The sequence below is a fragment of the Lissotriton vulgaris genome, chromosome 6 (assembly GCF_964263255.1).
Source record: "Lissotriton vulgaris chromosome 6, aLisVul1.2, whole genome shotgun sequence".
NCBI lineage: Eukaryota > Metazoa > Chordata > Amphibia > Caudata > Salamandridae > Lissotriton > Lissotriton vulgaris.
In genome coordinates, this window is record NC_141694.1 from 651,851,543 (window position 1) to 651,871,218 (window position 19,676).

General features: G+C 47.6%; 1 protein-coding gene across 2 annotated transcripts in view; it reads left to right on the forward strand.

Annotated features, from left to right (window-relative positions):
- Positions 1-19,676, forward strand: part of RRAGD (Ras related GTP binding D) — a 279,849-nt gene that overhangs the window by 232,137 nt on the left and 28,036 nt on the right. For both annotated transcript variants that reach the window (XM_086926657.1, XM_086926658.1), the window contains exon 6: positions 3,419-3,567. In XM_086926657.1, coding sequence (XP_086782783.1) covers positions 3,419-3,567 — 149 coding nt within the window. The remainder of the gene's footprint in view (positions 1-3,418; positions 3,568-19,676) is intronic.

A 19,676-nucleotide genomic window follows, 5' to 3' on the forward strand; every position in this document is an offset into this window, starting at 1 on the left:
TTCTACCCCCGCTATTTAACAGGCTCCCACACATGAGTTGCCCGACCGTGCTAATCCTGACTGCATGAATAAAATCCAGCACAGGCAAACGCACCCGTTCTCCTACTGTAACTTCAATATACTCGCAGGCTCGCCACCTCACCCAAACGTGCTCCCCCAAACAACGCGGCCTGCCACGCAAGGACATCAAACCTGGTTGCTGGTGGTCCCTACAGCTGCTTGAACCAGGTCCCGAGCTACAAATACCTCTCCCTAAATAATCTTGACTTCCCCTGCCATCCCGCAGGCAGACTAAACTCTGTCCCGCCGAGCTGGCATTCTCTGCTTTCCCCACAGCTCACCCTCACTCACTCACCCTCAACCCCTCACCCTCAACCCCTCACTCACCCTCACTCTCACTCAGCCTCAACTACTTCCCCTCACCCTCACTCACCCAAAACCCCTCACTCACCCTCACCCTCACTCACCCTCAACACCTCACTCACCCTCACTCACCCTCACCCTCACTCACCCTCAACCCCTCACCCTCACTCACCCTCACTCACCCTCACTCACCCTCAACCCCTCACCCTCACTCACCCTCACTCACACTCACCCTCACCCTCACACAGTGCTCACAGCCACCAGTCGGCCTCCGTCCTCGGTGCCTCCACACCATTGTTGCTGCGTAGCAGGATCGGTACAGCGCTGCCACCTCACCTCTCAATGCTGTAGGTCAGGGCGCAAGGTGCGTGTCCCAGCGACCACTCCAGCATTCAGCACCTCCTCGCCTCACCGCCTCGGTCTGCCTCTCACCTTCGCCGGCATCAGGCCTCCGCCCGCATCCCATAACTGCCATCTTGGGAGCGTAGTGCACCACAGGAAGGTTAAGGCGATCTCGCCCTCCAGACTTCTCCCCCAGGACTGCCGCCTCCGCAGTTTTCCGCTGTGAGTCTGCACGCCGAATCGCCTCCCAGCTGCTCACAAACAGAGTGCACATCTCCCGTTGCCGCAGCCGGTGGAAGTCTCCCCCTCAGTGCGCTGCCGTCATTTTAGATGCGCAGCGCCCAGCGCTCAATCGGGTGATTTTGCTGCACTTACACCCTTGTAACAGCACCAATGCGCCCCAGCAGCAGTCCAGCTCATGCACCAGGATTTCCGCAACCAGTTTTGCAGTAAGGGGCCACCTTAGAATCGCCAACCCCTCACCCTCAACCCCTCACCCTCACTCACTCACCCTCAACCCCTCACCCTCAAACCCTCACCCTCACTCACCCCCCCTCACCCTCACTCACTCACCCTCAACCCCTCACTCTCACTCACTCACCCTCACTCACCCTCAACCCCTCCCCCTCGACCCCTCCCCCTCAACCCCTCACCCTCACCCTCACTCACCCTCACTCACCCTCAACCCCTCACTCACCCTCAACCCCTCACCCTCAACCCCTCACTCACCCTCACTCTCACTCATCCTCACTCACCCTCAACCCCTCACCCTCACTCACCCTCACCCTCACTCACCCTCAACCCCTCACCCTCACTCACTCACCCTCAACCCCTCACCCTCAACCCCTCACTCACCCTCACTCTCACTCAGCCTCAACTACTCCCCCTCACCCTCACTCACCCAAAACCCCTCACTCACCCTCACCCTCACTCACCCTCAACACCTCACTCACCCTCACTCACCCTCACTCACCCTCAACCCCTCACTCACCCTCACTCACCCTCACTCACCCTCACCCTCAACCCCTCACCCTCACTCACCCTCACTCACACTCACCCTCACCCTCACTCACCCTCACTCACACTCACCCTCACCCTCACACAGTGCAATAGTTCTCAGACCATTTCAGTTAGAGCTTTTAGAAATGTTTATGGCTTTTTTTTATTTGTAATACTTTAGCATTGGCTACAGGAAACAAAAGTGCTAAACATTTACAAAAAAAACCCATAAACAATTCTAAAAGCACTAACTCTAATGGTGCGAGACCTATTGCATTTCCAATGCTTGTTAATAAATGCTATATGTAGAAGAGTTGGACTTCTCACTGTAAGCCTCTACTCAACCCACTGTGAAACCAGCATTGACATTATGTTTACAAATCCTCCACACGCAATACCTTGCCAACACCCTCTTTGAAATATTTTTGACCACATTAAGGAGCCAGGATCTTCTCACTGCCTTTGTAAACTCAGGATCAGCTGTCGCACTTCACTAACCGAGTTTGCCTTATCCTTGGCAACTACCTTGATGTTACCATCCATGTCATAACTAAGTTCTGGAATACTTCTGCTCGAATGGTATACATAATATTGCCCAGCAAGCAACATATTGAAGAGGATTCGCTCTTCAGGCACAGGGCACAGTGATGCCACATCTACTTTGTCGTTTTACGTCCTGCTTCTTATTTTAATTGACCACAAGTACTACTACTTGTCTGTGCCAGAAAATCGTGACACTATATTTTGGAAGTCATACGTTGCCACTCTTAACTTCCCAACAGCTGACACACCCCTCCCTTTCCTGCTCTGTGTTCTAATTGTCAGTGACCTCACCTCTGGGGCTTATGAGTCCACTGACACTAAAAACAAAGCTTGTAGCTTCACAAGACTTTGCACAAATAATCTCTAATGCATGCATGAAATAGTCCATACGGTAGATTGAACGCAAAATGTTAATAATCCTAATAAAGATATCGAAGTCCAACATTGTACTGCGTAACCCACTTCCGAAATCTTGTTTGTTTTTCCCTTCAAAGACCCAAAGCGCATTATGCCCAGCCTAGAATGACATACCTCTGATCACAGATTTCTAATACTCTCATGATTCAGTTATTCTAAGTTACATTCTGATACACCGAAGTGTCGAATCTTTGGGTCCCCTAAAAGCTGCTATCCCCCACGATACTCCGGGAAGGACTGGTGCTCCAAAAAAGCAAAGCATAGAAAAGTATCTTAGCCACAGCAAGTTAAAGTATTGATCCCTGTTTTTCAGACTGGGGTTGTTATATGAATTTGTGGGCAAAAAGCAGATTTTTTTGTTTATTTTCCTATTTCCGGCTAGTAGAGTGCCAAGCACAAAGAGACTTGCACATTCATTGGTAAAATAGAGAGCCATTCAGCAAAGAATGAGACACACACAAACAGACACACGCACATTTATTTTTCCTTCTTCCCTTCTCTCTCCTTCTTTCCTTTTTATTTGAACCTTGTTTCTCAATGTTGCAAAGTAGCTTTCTGTGAGAAAACTGTCTATTTTACTAAAACAAAGTATGTCTCAACTCTAATAGCAAAAAACAATGTATGCATCACATGACTGTCGTCTTCGTTCAAGTTACAAATGTGTAATTCTTTGCTTCATATGTTGAAATGTAGTGTAAGTGAAAAGTGATTGCTTTCACCTCTATTCATTTTTTTTGACTGTTCCTTCAATTAGGCTCAAAGAAGAGGGAGCAGCAACCCCGTATGACAAGGAGTCCATGGCCATCATCAAACTAAATAATACGACTGTTCTCTATTTAAAAGAAGTTACAAAATTCCTTGCACTTGTGTGTTTTGTGAGAGATGAAAGCTTTGAAAGAAAAGGTATTTACATTGCACTTCAATATATTTAAAGAATTATACTTCAGCAGATTTTGCTTCGGTGCGTGTTGAAAATGATCGCCATTCGCATTATCAATCTTGTGCAACAGTGGATGGAGAAAGAGGTGTTTTGCGATTCCTCAGTTGACTGAAGTGCCCATCAGTAATGGGGCGTCCAATCAAATGGCTTTGCATCAGCTCTTTCTAAACCAGAGATTGAGTATTAGGCATACGGTTAATTCCCTTGCACTGAGATGCCTTGAGATGGAATTGAATACCTGATAGATGGCGAGTCTCAATCTTCTATTGTTTATATAAAAAGGGAGCTCTGTGTGATCCATGAAATTAGAAAATGATTGTGCTCTTTGGTGTGGAAGTTAAAGTATTTGCTAGCATGTCGCTGAAAGAGCTGGGAACTTGGACTTTTGCCTACTCATTGCTACCATTGTATCAAACAGGTTTCAGGAGTAAGTGAAGCAAATTGGATAGTATTTTAACAGCTACCATTTTGATACATCACTGTGCCCCTACAGTGAAGGCTCACTTATATACTTGTTTTGTAAATTTTACTGTGGCCTTTGATTATGTGGAGCCGGGGAACACTTGGAACACGATTAGCACGTGGGGAAACCCTGACCAATCATTAAAGGCCATTCTGCCATTGTCTAATGGCACCTAGGTACAAGTACAGCTGGGCAAAGGCTGTCACCACTCTGAACACATTCATATCAAGAAAGCTGGAATAGGGACACGTCTGCTCATTTTGGTATATTATTCTCCTCTACTTATGCCTTCTTCCCAAGTTGGATGGCACGCACATTCATCTTTTATAATGTGAACATAACCTGGTCATTTTTGACGAGACTAAGTTGGGTTTGTTAGGTTTTTTTTTTAACTTGTCTTTTATTAAAAAATGTGCAAGCATCACATTACATGTTGTCCCACAGTGTCACGAAGCAAGGAAAAACAAGCATTTCTAATGCAATAGGTCTCGCAATTACATTATTTTGAGCATTTGGCATTGTAAATGTCATTGTTTTTTCCCCCCTTTGTGAAGCATTAATCAAATTGTGTAACGCAAAATGGCAATAGCTCACTTTGTTGTAATTGCGAAATCTATTGCAATGCATTTGTAATAGTGTGAGTTTTGTATTGTAAATGGTACTGGCTTTTATTAATTTTAATTTTTTATCACAATAATGTAATGCATTAAAATGTTTAATACCTACTCATTTTGGAATAGGGACTCTAAGTGGATTACATATACCATGTATTGTTACTATAATTGCAGTTACAGGTGTGAGATCACTATCACTGCAGATATAGGTGTGCGATCACTATCACTGCAGATATAGGTGTGAGATCAGTATTACTGCAGATATAGGTGTGTGATCATTATTAGTTTAGATAAGTGTGAGATTACTATCACTGTACATACACGTGCAAGATCTCCATTATTGGAGATATAGGTGTGAGATTACTGTTACTGCAGCTATAGGTGTGATGTTACCATTACTTTTGATATAGCTGTGAGATTATTAATACTGCAGATATAGGTGTGAGGTTCCCATTACTTTAGATAGGTGTGAGATTACCTTCACTGCAGATTTAGGTGTGAGATCAATATCACTGCCCAGTGAGATCAGGAGACAAACGCTTGAGGATTTTGTTTACTCCGGTGATGGTTTGGTGAGTACTTTAGTTTAAAACTCATCATTTCAGGAATGTATGGTTTGCCTTGTGTTAGCCGCTCATGTGAGCAGAAAGCTCCCATAGACGCCCCCCCCCTTCCCCCATATTTACCTCTCACTCCTCACAGCTATTTTGGGAATCAGAGAAAATGATTCTTTGCCAAGAGGAGGAGGAGAAAAAAACCACACCAGCACCAGTCAGCTGCCAAGGCAGTTTGTAAAAATTAAATCGCCTGAAATGTATGGCTCACTAGCAAAATTAGGCAGCCGCCTCTCTCCCGCCCTTTGCCTCACTCCTTCATGGTGCACCGGGAATTGGGCTGCACCCCACAACACACTGCCCACGTTCTGCCCTGCATGGGGGGATGCAGCAGGCTGGAGAGGCTCCAAAAACCAGCCCACCCTCTTCCATCCAGATTTTACTACCGCACATGGTCCCCCTTGTGCTGGGGGATGCAAGGGTGAAGGGCTCCTCTCCCAACCACATAATCTTGATTTACGGTAACACTCTAAACCAGTGTGATACAGGTTCTCTTCCCACTACCCCTCACCTGCCTGCACTGGGGCAGGGGGGCAACGTTCCCATCAGCAATGTCTGTTCTCCGTATAAAAACACAGCCCCTCCCTAGGTCCCCGCAAGCTCTTATCAGTTTGAAACCCAGTATCAAAATAGCGAGGGCCGAGAAGTACTCACATTCCCATGAGCTGGTGTTGCGAAGACCTCCCCTCCCCCAAAATGTGTTGGGATTTCCCTGCATGTGCTGGAGTTGAAAAAGGCACCCACCATGCAGTTTTTGTGATGATGAAACAGCCCCCCACCCTCCTGTGTCAGAGTGGAAACGTCCCCATGTCCTTAGGGCGAGACACCCCTCTCCATCTGCTGGTGTGTCCTCCTCTCCAGAGTTCCATGAAGGCAGGCGGACGTATTTACCGCAGGCACTTACTGGTCTGCAGTGCTGGTAGGAGTCTGGGCCCCCACTGCCCTCCTTGCCTCGCTCCTTCGACATACAGTGCTAGTCCCCTCAGACACTGCCCTTTAAGAAGCTCCTACTCCTCTGCCACAGACTTCTGCTGCTCCTCGGTTTCTCTCCCACCTCTCCTATCTAGAGACTGGCTACACACTGCAGAACTAGAACCCAGGACCTGCACTGGCAGTTCCCAGTGCGACCCCCTTCTTCGCCAGCCACTGCTGCTTACCGTGCTCCGCTCCACGTCTGAGCCCAACTGCCAAACCTGCCCGGGGTCTCTTCATACCACCACCCATGCCCCTCCTCTTGCAGCTTTGGGGCCATCCCCACAAGCAACGTCCCCTGCACTGCTCCCTCAGTTACACCCCAGCCCTCTCCGTTCCACTAAGCATGCGCCGTTCGCTCCTCGCTTCCTGCCTGCCAGTCCCATCTTCACAGTCTGCAACAAGCCCTTCTCGCGTTGCTCCTTCATGGCTGGGTCTGCCGAGCCTCGCTCTCCTCCCAGCCCTCTCCCCTGCACGACCAATTTCCCTCCCCAATAGCAATCTTCCTCGCCTCCCGCCAAGTATACTCCTCTCCGGTATGACATTGTTCTGCATTCTGTCCATCAATTGTTATTTTTGCATTTGTCACCCGAGTGGGATGGGTATGCTCAGACGTGAGTCCCATGCTCTCTACACCACTGGAGTCAAGCTATCCTGGCTGAAGACGGCTGAGCCAGAAACCGGTCTTAGGATGCTTGATTCCGGTCCAGGAAAGACCGGGCTTGGCAGTTCGGGCTGGACTGTTCCCATGAGGCACAGGGTCAAGGCTGATTTGCATATGGCCATGTCTGAAATGGGGTGGTGTGGAGTGCAAAAAAAACTATGGATTTAGGCCCAGATCTCTGTACTGGGGTGAATGTATGACATTGTTCTGCATTCTGTCCATCAATTGTTTTTGCATTTGTCACCCCGAGTGGGATGGTTATGCTCAGACGTGAGTCCCATGCTCTCCACACCACTTTAGTCAAGCTATCCTGGCTGAAGACGGCTGATAGCCAGAAACCGGTCCTAGGATGCTTGATTCCTGTCCAGGAAAGACAGGGCTTGGCAGTTCGGGCTGGACTTATCCCATGAGGCACACGGTCAAGGCTGATTTGCATATGGCCATGTCTGAACTGGGGTGGTGTGGAGTGCAAAAAAACGATGGATTTAGGCCCAGATCTCTGTACTGGGGTGAATGTATGACATTGTTCTGCATTCTGTCCATCAATTGGTGTTTTTGCATTTGTCACCACGAGTGGGATGGGTATGCTCAGACGTGAGTCCCATGCTCTCCACACCACTGGAGTCAAGCTATCCTGGCTGAAGAAGGCTGATAGCCAGAAACCGGTCCTAGGATGCTTGATTCCGGTCCAGGAAAGTCATGGCTTGGCAGTTCGGGCTGGACTGTTCCCATGAGGCACAGGGTCAAGGCTGATTTGCATATGGCCATGTCTGAACTGAGGTGGTGTGGAGTGCAAAAAAACGATGGATTTAGGCCCAGATCTCTGTACTGGGGTGAATGCATGACATTGTTCTGCATTCTGTCCATCAATTGTTTTTGCATTACTCCTCTCCGGTAGCCATCTTCCACCTCACCGCAGCCTAATGAACACTTCCACAGCTGCTAGGTAGAGTCCAGCTTCCATTGATGGACAGCGTTGTCTCCCCCCTGCCTCCCAACACAGAGCTATGTGTTGACCCAACCCCCCAAGCAAGCCCCCTCAGAAGTGAAGATCTGTTTTCCGTCGCCCATACCTCAGATCATCGCCTGAGGGAGGGGACCAGTGGTAGAAACAGGACGCGGGAGAAGCTCCAACAAGGGAGGGGGTGGGGATAAAGCTTTTTTTAGGGAGAATGATAAAGATGGGTTTGCAGGTAATTCTTTGTATATATATGTTCGAGGCATATGAGCTGCAGATCCTACATTTAGCAATAGATCGCCACCTGGTGTTGGGCTCGGATGATTGCAGGTTGTTGTTGTCTTCTTGGAAGAAGTCTTTTGTAGTCACGAGATAGGGGACTCCTCCCTTGGACAATACTGCGCATGGTCATAGACTCCATCCTCAGATTGTTTTTTTCCGTCACTGGGTTCGGATGAAAGTTTTCCGCTCCGGCTAGAAAAAGATTTATTCTACTTTTTCGAAGCGAGAAACTTCAAACAAACTTCTTTCGACATCGAACACACTTTCGACATCACCAGCTACATTCCGGTGCGTCGACGTGGGCCGTTGGGCCCATCGGCGCCGTGCGGCCTACGCCTCATGGAAAGAACTCCATTCAAGAGATGCCCGGTATGTCGAGCAAAATTCCCTCATAGCGATCATCACAAGGTTTGCAACCTCTGTCTCTCGCCAGAACACGACGAGTCGACCTGCACAGCCTGTGCTTCCTTCCGATCGAAGAAAATGATATCGGAGGGCCCGTCGACACGAAATGAGAAGATCAACACCAGCACAGGGGGCCATCTTTGAAGAGGAGATCGTTGAAGAAGACGTCTCCGAGGACGAATATCCAATCGAAGATATCTCCGAGGACAAGGCTCCACTCGGCGCAGAGGAAGACTCGCCTAATCTCCAGATAATATCGGGGGCAGAGGATTTGGACGATTTGATCCCGTCTCGACAACCCGTGAGTACATCTGCCCCTGCACGACAGACATTACCCAAACAGAAGGCAACGGTCAGCACTCCGCCCATGGGGCCCAGTCGAGACCGACATTTACCCTCTAACGCCCCGTCTTCGGGCCCGGCTCCGAGGAAAGACAGTACGCCTTCCAGTGCCTCGGCACCGAAAAAACACCATGTGCCAGTCACACCTCCTCCATTGGCACCAAAACGTTTGTCGGCACCGAACATAAAAAACCCTTCGGCGCCCAAAGACAAGGACACTTCGGCACCCGTACTGGTGCCAAAGACAAAAACTGTACTAAACCCGAAAGCTTCGACTCCGAAACCTTCCGGTTCAAAAAACAAAGAGGTGAAGCCAATTTCCAGTGCCACAGGACCAGCAAAACCTGTCTCCACGTCGAAACCTCTAACACCGGTACCGAAGACCCCAGATAAGGATAAACAACATTCGGCACCGAAAACATTGCCAAAAGACTCAAGTACTCCTCATAAGGCAAAAAGTACTAAACAACCTCTATCGGCTCCGAAAAGATCGACGCCGAAGAAGGTTATAGAAGAGGAAGAACTGTTTAAACCAGATCCTAGACAGAAAAAAGTCCATATTAATCCAAAAACTGGACATGTGGAAGCAATTCCTTATAAGAAGAGACCAGCAGACACACCACTTACACCTGTGGTCCCTGCCAAAAAGGACTGTGCAACTTCTCCAATGCACCCTTCCTCTCCTTTACCTTCTTCTTCTCCTGTTAATCCATATGTACAACCTACAACTTCTCCTGTTCACTCTCCTGCATCATCACACCACCTGATGAGGAGTATGATTTGGGTGGGGGGGATGATGTTCCAGAAACACATACATACCCCTTAGATGAGGATGCCGTGTTCCCGGGCCGGTACAGGGGTAAACGGCTGTGCCCGGGTTGCGGCTGGACGCCCGGCTATGCCCCTGCCGCTTCACTACGGAGAGACGAGGATCGTGTGAAACACCTTTGCTTACTGCTTAACACGAGATCGGTAGGTAAGCATGCCTTGGAGATCTTTGATCTCCTTGTTAGAGAAAAACCACTTTGTCTTCTGCTGACCGAAACTTGGTTGGGGGAGATGTCCAATATTATGGCGGCAATTCCTTCGGATTATAACATCTTTCGACAAGATAGAGCCAAAGGCAGGGGAGGAGGGGTGGCGGTGGTAGTGAAAAAGTTAGCTTCTTGCTCTATTCTTCCTCTGGATACCATCGCAGGATCCGAATCCCTTGCCTTCACCATTAGACTGACTCCGCATCAAGCCTTGAAAGGGTTGTTGGTGTATAGACCTCCTGGACCAGCAGGCTCTTTCTTCGACGACCTCCAGGTTGCCATCTCAGGTAAGGCTTTGAGTGCGCGGCACTGTCTGCTGGCGGGAGTTTTTAATTTTCATATGGAAGTCGGTGATGATTTGGATGTGAAAAAACTGCTAGACATTACGGCTCCTCTGGGTCTCGTCCCTTTTCTTGCTGGTTCCACACACGACAAGGGACATACCTTAGATCAGGTTTTTTCCTCGGTCCCTCTTGTCGATGTTGAGCTTCTCCCGGTGCTTTGGACTGACCACAGGCTGGCCAGATTCTGTGTACTGGGTAGCGAAAAACTACCCAACAGCGCCCCTATTTATTTATTTATTTATTTGCAGGTTTGTAAAGCGCTGTGAATAAACTCCCGTAGGAGTATCTCCGCGCTGGTGGCACCTGGTAGAGAACCTGAGAGGAAGCCACAGGGTTAGAAATTGTGTCAGAAGAACCATTAAGATCCAACAGGATAGATGTTAAAATGAGCTAAACAGAAAAGTTTTCAGACATTTTCTGAATTTAAGGTGATTCCGACATTGTTTTAAAGAGAGCGGGAGAGAGTTCCAGAGGTTAGGACCTACCACGGACAAAGCCCTACCCCCTAACCTAGATTTGGTTATCTTAGGAATGCTTAACAGCAGCTGTTCACCAGACCTAAGGGTACGGGTAGGAGCATATGGAACAAATTTATTGGCCAGATACTCTGGTCCCAATTCATTAAGGCCTTTATGGATAATACAGCAAGTCTTAAACTTCACTCGTTGCCGTATAGGCAACCAGTGTAGTTTATGCAGTAATGGTTTAGAAGGGGACCTGGGAGGTGCATTAAGCACCAACCTAGCTGCTGTATTTTGTACCACCTGCAGGCGGTCCAGAACCTCTTCGTTAGCTCCTGCCAGGAGACCATTGCAATAATCAAGACGGCTGATAACAAGAGCCTGAACTAAGGTTTTCCTGTAGGAGTCAGGGAGGAAAGGAAAAATCCTACGGAGGAGACCTATTACGTGGAAACATGATCCTACAGTAGTGATGACATGATGTTTCATGGTCAACTCCGGTTCCAATCTGACTCCCAGATTCTTGATTATTGTTTTGGGCTCAGGAACTGGGCCCAAATCAAGAGGCCACCAGTCAGGAGACCATTGGACCTTCGCTTCCCCGAAAAGCATCACCTCCGTTTTTCCAACATTGCATTGGAGGAAATTGGAGGACATCCACCTTGCAACTGCCTTCATCCCATCGGAGAAGGATTGTATTATCTCCGGTGTTAGATGTTTAAAAGGGAAGAGCAGCTGCGTATCATCAGCGTAAGACACTGGATGGAATCCAAAAGCTCTGGTTACATCTGCCAAGGGGGCCACATACATGTTAAATAAGGTCGGGCTCAGGCATGAACCCTGCGGGACCCCCTTGGTGATGTTAACCTCCTCCGACCTAAAGTCAACCATGGTGACAGATTGGGTGCGGTTGGAGAGAAAGCTTCTGATCCATTCCAGTGCTGTACCGCCGATTCCACTCCCAGACAGACGTTCGATAAGGATGTTATGGGAAATGGTATCGAACGCTGCCGATAAATCTAGCAGCACCAGGACAACAGAATAACCTTTGTCCTGGTACAGCCGAAGATCGTCTGTTATCGACAGCAAGGCCGTTTCAGTACTGTATTTTGGCCTGAAACCTGACTGTGATGGATCAAGGCTGCCAGATTGTTCCAGATAGGTGGATAGATGTTTATTGGTATGCTTTTCGATGATTTTCCCTAAGAATGGCAGCAGGGAAATGGGTCTAAGATTAGACAGATTGGTCCAGGGAAGTGATGTATTCTTCCTGATAGGTCTAACAAGAGCTTTTTTCCAGCATTGTGGAACTACTCCAGATGTAAGTGAGAGGTTCACTAGCCTCTGAACGTCAGGGCCCAGAGTACTCCCTAATGGACCCATAAGTCTGGCTGGAAGCAAGTCCGCCGGGCTTCCACTTTTAATATCCGTGAATAGTCTTTGGACCTCACTCAGTGATATTTCCGGAAAATCATTAAAGGAGTGAGAATTCGTAGGTTTAGTAGATGCTATCTGCACCAAAGCAGAATTATCTTGGCTGCTTTTGTCAATGTTAGATGTCTCTATTTTCTTATAGATGGCATCGATTTTTTCAGTAAAGAAACTCGATATACTATCACAAAGATGTTGTGAGGCCATGTCTGCACTTTCGCAAGCTATAGGCTTCAGAAATGTATTGACAATCTGGTACAGGGTTTTTGAATCATTACCAGCTGCCTCTAACTGAGCGGTGATATGGTTCTTGCGAGCAGATCGTATGGCTTTGTGATAGGTGTTAAGAGCCCTCTTGTAGTTAGCTTTATCTCCTTCCAAATGAGATTTTCTCCATGTCTTTTCGGACTTTCTAGCCATACGTTTAAGACTGCGTAATTCCTCCGAATACCAGACCTCATGTTTCCTGGCAAAGCCAGCATGGCTCTGCCAGCATGGCTCTGCTCGGAGGGCTCTGCATAGAGTCACTCCTGAGCTGTTAGCTCAGGCCGCTCTGGACCATCCGTGCCCTCTTTCAGGGGATATAGAGCAGGATGTTGAGTCCTTCCAGGGGTGGTTGCTGGAGAGGCTGAATGATCTGGCCCCCGCAATGGCCCCTCGGAATTCGACTAAGAGGGTTTCGGCTCCGTGGTTCACTGAGGCATTGTGTGCCACCCGTGGCCAGTGTAAGGTGGCGGAGAGGGCGTGGCGCCTCCACTACGATCTGGAGGCCAGACTGGCTTACAGGACAATGGTCAAATCCTATCATCGTGATATTCTCCGTGAGAAAAAGGATTATTTGGCCAGGAGGATTGAGGCTGCCTCTAACTCATGCAAAGAGATCTTTACTGTGGTGAGGGAGTTTACGGCTCCCAGATCCAACCTGCCCCAAAGTGTCCCATCCGAGCTTTGGGTTTGTGATCTTGCCAAATTTTTCACGGATAAGATAAAGTCTATCCAGGACTTCTTCACAGTGAGGTCTGCTGAAGTGTGTTCTAGTTTGGTGGCCGGACCAGCTTCGCCGTCCACGCATGGTGTGGTTCTTGCGGAGTTTCCTTCTGTCTCCACTGATGTCTCCCTAGCTCTTCTGGCCAATCTTAAATCGGGCTCGCCATTAGACCCCTGTCCGGCCAAATTTTTGGCCAAGATGGCGGCCATGGTTAACCCATTGGTCAACCCACTGGTGAATCTGTCTTTGAGTGAGGGGAGGGTCCCGCTGCCCTGGAAAAGGGCTATGGTGATCGCCCTCCTCAAAAAGCCTGGGCTGGACTCAGAGGTTTTGGCTAACTACCGGCCGATTTCCCTCCTCCCAGCGTTGGCTAAGATCACGGAGAAGTATGTGCATGGCGTTCTCTCTAGCTTTCTCGAATCCAATGACCTGTTTCACCCTTCGCAGTCCGGCTTCCGCCCTAATTTAAGCACGGAGACAGCACTTCTGGAGGTGTCAGAGATTATTAGGGAGACACTGGATTCTGGAGGAAGGGCCATGCTTGTTATGCTTGATCTGTCGGCGGCCTTTGACACCGTCCCCCATGAGGTGCTCCTCTCCAGACTTTATGACATCGGTCTGAGGGGGACGGTGTTCAATTGGTTTACATCTTTTCTCGAGGGCCGACGACAAACGGTCTGGGCTTCCCCGAGCTCCACCGAGATGCTGCCACTGGGAGTCGGGGTTCCACAGGGCTCTGTGTTGAGCCCGACTCTGTTTAACATCTTTATGACACCTTTGGCGGCACTGGTGGAGTCTTTTGGGGCCCAGATCGTGTCCTACGCGGATGATACTCAACTACTCTTCACGTGTGGGAAAGATCAGGCTTTTGATGGAGAGAACATCCGGGGCTGCCTGGAGATGGTTTTCAGCTGGTTTCAGCGGAACAGCCTCAAAGCCAATTCCAACAAATCGGAGGTGCTGTTCTTCGGCTGCTCTTTTGACCCCGATTGGCAGGCCTGGTGGCCAATAGATATGTGTCCCCCTGCCCAGGCATCGCTTGTGGCAAAAAATCTGGGAGTGAAGATTGATAATAATCTGACGCTGAGATCACATATTCTTGGCCTGGCGGGCACCTGTTTTGGCATACTCAAGATGCTCCGGAAGTTCCTGCCTCTGCTAACAGAAGAGCATAGAAAGATCACTGTGCAAGCCTTAATTGGCTCCAGACTGGACTATGCGAACGTCCTGTATGTAGGTCTTCCAGACTATCTTGTTCAACGGCTGCAGGCTGTGCAGAATTCCGCGGCCCGTGCCATTTTTTGCCTCCATAGGCGAGTGAGAGCCTCGGGTCTGGTGCGGTCGCTTCATTGGTTGCCCATCCGGAAGCGGATTATGTTTAAAGCACTGACCTTGGCGCATAAAGCGCTATTTGGCGCCGGAGCAAAGTACCTACAACGTAGACTGGCTCTCTACCGCCCGGCTAGATCGCTGCGGTCGGAATCTTTGTTTCTGGCTGTGGTTCCTCGAGTGAGGAAGGCACGCACTGGGGGACGCTCTTTTAGTTTGAGGGCCCCTCAGTTGTGGAACACCTTGCCTTTGGACCTACGGTCTTCCTCTAATCTCCTTCTGTTTAGGAAGAGCCTTAAGACCTGGCTTTTTAACCTTTAGGATGTCTCTTTTTTCTCATGTTTGGTGTCTGTTTTATGGTGTTATGTTTTTTACTGAGCTGCCTCCATAAAGCGCCGGGACACTCCTCTGGAGTAGCCGTGCGCTATAAAAATAAAATTTTAACATAACATAACATGCCAACACAGAATACCCTAAGGATGATGAGGATGAATATAATTTTTCACCAAATAATGCACCAGACATCCCTGATTCTCAGTACTACCCAACAAAACCTTCCCCTACAGAGGACAGTGTTGGTTTTTATCATTTGTTAAACAGAGCTGCACTTTACCAGGGGGTTCCAATGCACTCTGATGACATTGAGGAGGACTTCTTGTTAGACACTTTCGATCAGTCACAAAGGTCTACTCAAATATTACCAATGATTAAGGGAGTCATAAAACATGCTCCAGAAATTTTTAAAGATCCAGTAAGGTGTAGGGTGTTAAATCCTAGAATCGAGAAAAAGTATAGGTCAGCACCAGCTGATCCAGTATACATTAAGGGTCATCTGCCACTAGACTCCTTGGTGGTGTCTAATGCGCGCAAAAGGGCCAATTCTCAAACTTCTGGGGACACACTCCCGCCTGACAAAGAGTCCAAAATCATTGATGCGCCAGGGAAACGAATTGCTGCACAAGCAACAAACATATGGCGCATAGGAAATACACAGGCTTTACTCTCACGCTACAACAGGGCCCATTATGATCAACTAGAAAAGTTAATAGAACACCTACCAGATCAACACAAAGATCTAGCAGCGGAACTTTTACAAGAAGGCAAATTAATCTCAAATGCCTCAATTAAATGTGCACTAGATGTAGCTGACACAGCATCCAGAGCAGTAAACACTAGTGTTATTCTCAGACGTCACGCGTGGTTACGCATCTCAGGTTTTAAACCAGAGGTACAAACTACCATTCTAAACCAGCCCTTTAATCAGAACCAATTGTTCGGCCGGAGGTAGATAATACATGGGAAAAGATGAAAAAAGACACAGATACCGCTAAGTCTATGGGGGTGTTACAATACACCCAAGCTAGAGGTTCCTTTCCCCGCTCCTCTTATAGAAGAGGCTCCAAGCAGACTGGCGCAGACACAACATCATCTTTTAAAACACACACGCAGACCTCCTCTAATAGAGGATTTTTTAGAGGAGGATACAGAGGCAATAACAACAAAGGAAGCGGTAGAGGTAGTAACACCAACCGCTCCCCTTCTGCTCCTAAACAATGACTTCACTCTGCCTCCCCTACAGCACTCCACTCCTGTGGGGGGCAGACTTTGACAGTTCCTACCTGTCTGGAACTCCATCACAACAGACAGGTGGGTAAGACAGATTATCCAACATGGCTACTGCCTAGAACTCACAGCAACCCCCCCAAACATACCACCCAGGCAGCGTCCAATGTCTACAGAACACATAACTCTGCTTCAACAGGAAGTTATAGCACTCCTACAAAAAGATGCTATTCAAGTAGTTCCATTAGAGGAACAAGGAACAGGAGTCTACTCCCTGTACTTCTTAATTCCAAAGAAAGACAGGACTTTAAGACCAATTCTCGACCTCAGGCCACTCAATCACTACATTCAATCAGATCATTTTCACATGATCACTTTACAACAGGTACTCCCATTACTACAACAGGGAGATTTTCTGTCCACACTAGACCTAAAGGACGCCTATTTTCACATTCCAATACATCCTGCTCACAGGAAGTATTTAAGGTTTGTCATACAAGGACAACACTATCAGTTCAAAGTCCTTCCATTCGGGGTTACAACAGCACCACGAGTGTTTACAAAGTGCTTAGCAGTAGTGGCAGCACATCTCAGAAGACAGCAAATACATGTCTTCCCCTACCTAGACGACTGGCTCATAAAGGCAAGATCGTACAACCAATGTGCACAACACACAAAGCAAACAATTCAAACACTGCACAACTTAGGGTTTACGATAAACTACACCAAGTCGCACCTAGAGCCTTCACACGTTCATCAATATCTAGGAGCTACTATAAACACATCAGTAGCTCAAGCCTATCCCAGTCAAGCTAGGATTCAAAGTATTCAGAACTTAGTCTCCCTTTTTTAATGCCAACACTCTCTACAAGCCAGAGTGTTCATGGAACTAATAGGGATGATGGGATCTTGCATCTTCATAGTTCCCCACGCAAGACTGCAAATGCGTCCACTACAGGAATGTCTAGCACAACAGTGGAATCAGGCTCAAGGTCAGCTCACAGACCTGGTGTTGGTGGACAGCAGTACATATCGCTCTCTACAATGGTGGAACACCAAAATTTTAACAAGGGGACGGCAGTTCCTAGAACCTGTTCCACAAGTAGTGCTCACGACAGACGCATCCCTCACAGGATGGGGAGCACATCTACTACATTATACCACACAGGGTCAGTGGAACAATCAACAAAAAAAGTTCCACATCAACCACCTAGAGCTGCTAGCAATTTTCCTAGTACTCAAAACTTTTCAAGTACAAATCCAAAACAAAGCTGTCTTAGTCCGGACGGACAATATGACAGCCATGTACTACATACAAAAACAGGGGGGGACACACTCTCTGCAACTGTCCCAACTTGCACAGAACATTTGGAGATGGGCCATTCCTCAAAACATACATCTGACAGTGGAACACCTTCCAGGGATCCACAACCAGATAGATCTGTTAAGTCGTCAATCACAACAGATTCACGAATGGGAGTTGCACCCACAAGTACTTCAACCATTCTTTCAAATGTGGGGGCATCCACAAATAGACCTGTTTGCCACCCAGGAGAACTCAAAATGCCCAACCTTCGCCGCCAGGTTTCCACACCCACGGTCGGAGGGGAATGCAATATGGATGAATTGTTGAGGCAGAATTGCGTACGCTTTTCCGCCTCTCCCACTCATCCCACTAGTAGTACGCAAGCTCAGACAACAGTCCCTCAAACTGATACTAGTGGCCCCTACATGAGCACGTCAACCGTGGTTCCCCACGCTACTAGATCTCTCAATGGTTCCACATCAGAAATTACAGCTCACGCCATCCCTGTTAACACAGAACCATGGAGAAAAAAGACACCCAGACCCAAGTCAACTGAATTTGGCGATCTGGCTCCTGAAGTCCTACAGTTTGGTTACTTAAACCTACCACCAAACTGTATGGATATAATTAAAGAAGCTAGAAGACCCACGACCAGAGCATGCTATGCTGCTAAGTGGAAACGATTTGCAATATACTGTAACAACAATAACATTGATCCTTTGGATGTTTCCATCCAAAATATAATTTGCTACCTTCTACATTTACAAAGGTCCAATTTGGCTTACTCTTCCATACGCCTGCATCTAGCAGCTATTGCAGCATATTTACAAAATAGACAACATCTATCTCTATTTAGAGTGCCTGCAATAAAAGCATTTATGGAGGGATTAAAAAGGATAATCCCACCCAGGTTACCACCTGCTCCAGTATGGAACCTAAATGTAGTCCTTACAAGACTCATGGGACCCCCTTTTGAACCGTACATAAATGTGAACTACAATTTCTAACATGGAAAACTGCTTTCCTTGTTGCCATTACCTCTCTCAGAAGAGTTAGTGAAATCCAAGCATTCACAACAGAAGAACCATTTTTTCAAATACATCCTAACAAAGTGGTTCTTAGACCCAATCCAAGATTCCTACCAAAAGTGATTACTCCTTTTCACCTAAACCAATCAGTAGAGTTACCAGTGTTTTTTCAAAAACCGGACTCTGTTCCAGAAAGAGCTTTGCACACCCTAGATGTTAGAAGAGCTCTACTATATTACACAGACAGGACTAAATCCTTCAGGAAAACAAAACAACTATTTGTATCCTTCTCTCCCCCACACAAGGGCAATCCTATCTCTAAAGGGGGTATTGCTTGATGGATTGTTAAGTGTATTCAAATATGTTATCACAAGGCTAAACGTACACTAACAGTTACTCCTAGAGCACACTCCACTCGCAAACTAGGAGCCTCTATGGCTTTCTTAGGAAACATACCATTAGAGGATATATGCAAGGCAGCAACATGGTCTACAACACACACCTTCAATAAACACTATTGTGTTGATGTGCAAGCCAAGCAGCAAGCTGCAGTAGGCCAAGCTGTCCCTAAAACACTTTTTCAGTATGCTGCAATGGATACAAGCGACCACCGCTAGGGGAGACACTGCTGCACAATCGTTGCTAAATGTAGGATCTGCAGCTCATATGCCTCGAACGGAAAATGCTACTTACCAGTATGCATCTGTTCTTGGCATGTAGAGCTGCAGAATCCTACATGCCCTCCCGCCTCCCCGGGACTTGTATCCATACCAGTACTCATCTTACTTAGATGCACACGCATGGACATCCTTTTCTCTTTACTTCTGCTAACTCCATCATTTCCCATCATGGCGAAAAACAATCTGAGGATGGAGTCGATGACCATGCGCAGTATTGTCCAAGGGAGGAGTCACCTATCTTGTGACTACAAAAGGCTTCTTCCAAGAAGACAACAACAACCTGCAATCATCCGAGCCCAACACCAGGTGGTGATCTATTGCTAAATGTAGGATTCTGCAGCTCTACATGCCAAGAACAGATGCATACTGGTAAGTAGCATTTCCTTATTTTGGTACAGACTCAGTGAGAGACAGACACTCTGCCTACATTATAATATACAAGAAGCCAGACATCCAGTGAGCATTTAAAATGAAGAGATACAACAGGAAAGTTCCATATCAGTACTATACATCTGAATTCGATCGGTGCTTATTGGTACCTGGGTTCGGAGATTCGGCCTAGCCCATTCCCCTGGTGACCCCAGTGAATGGTAT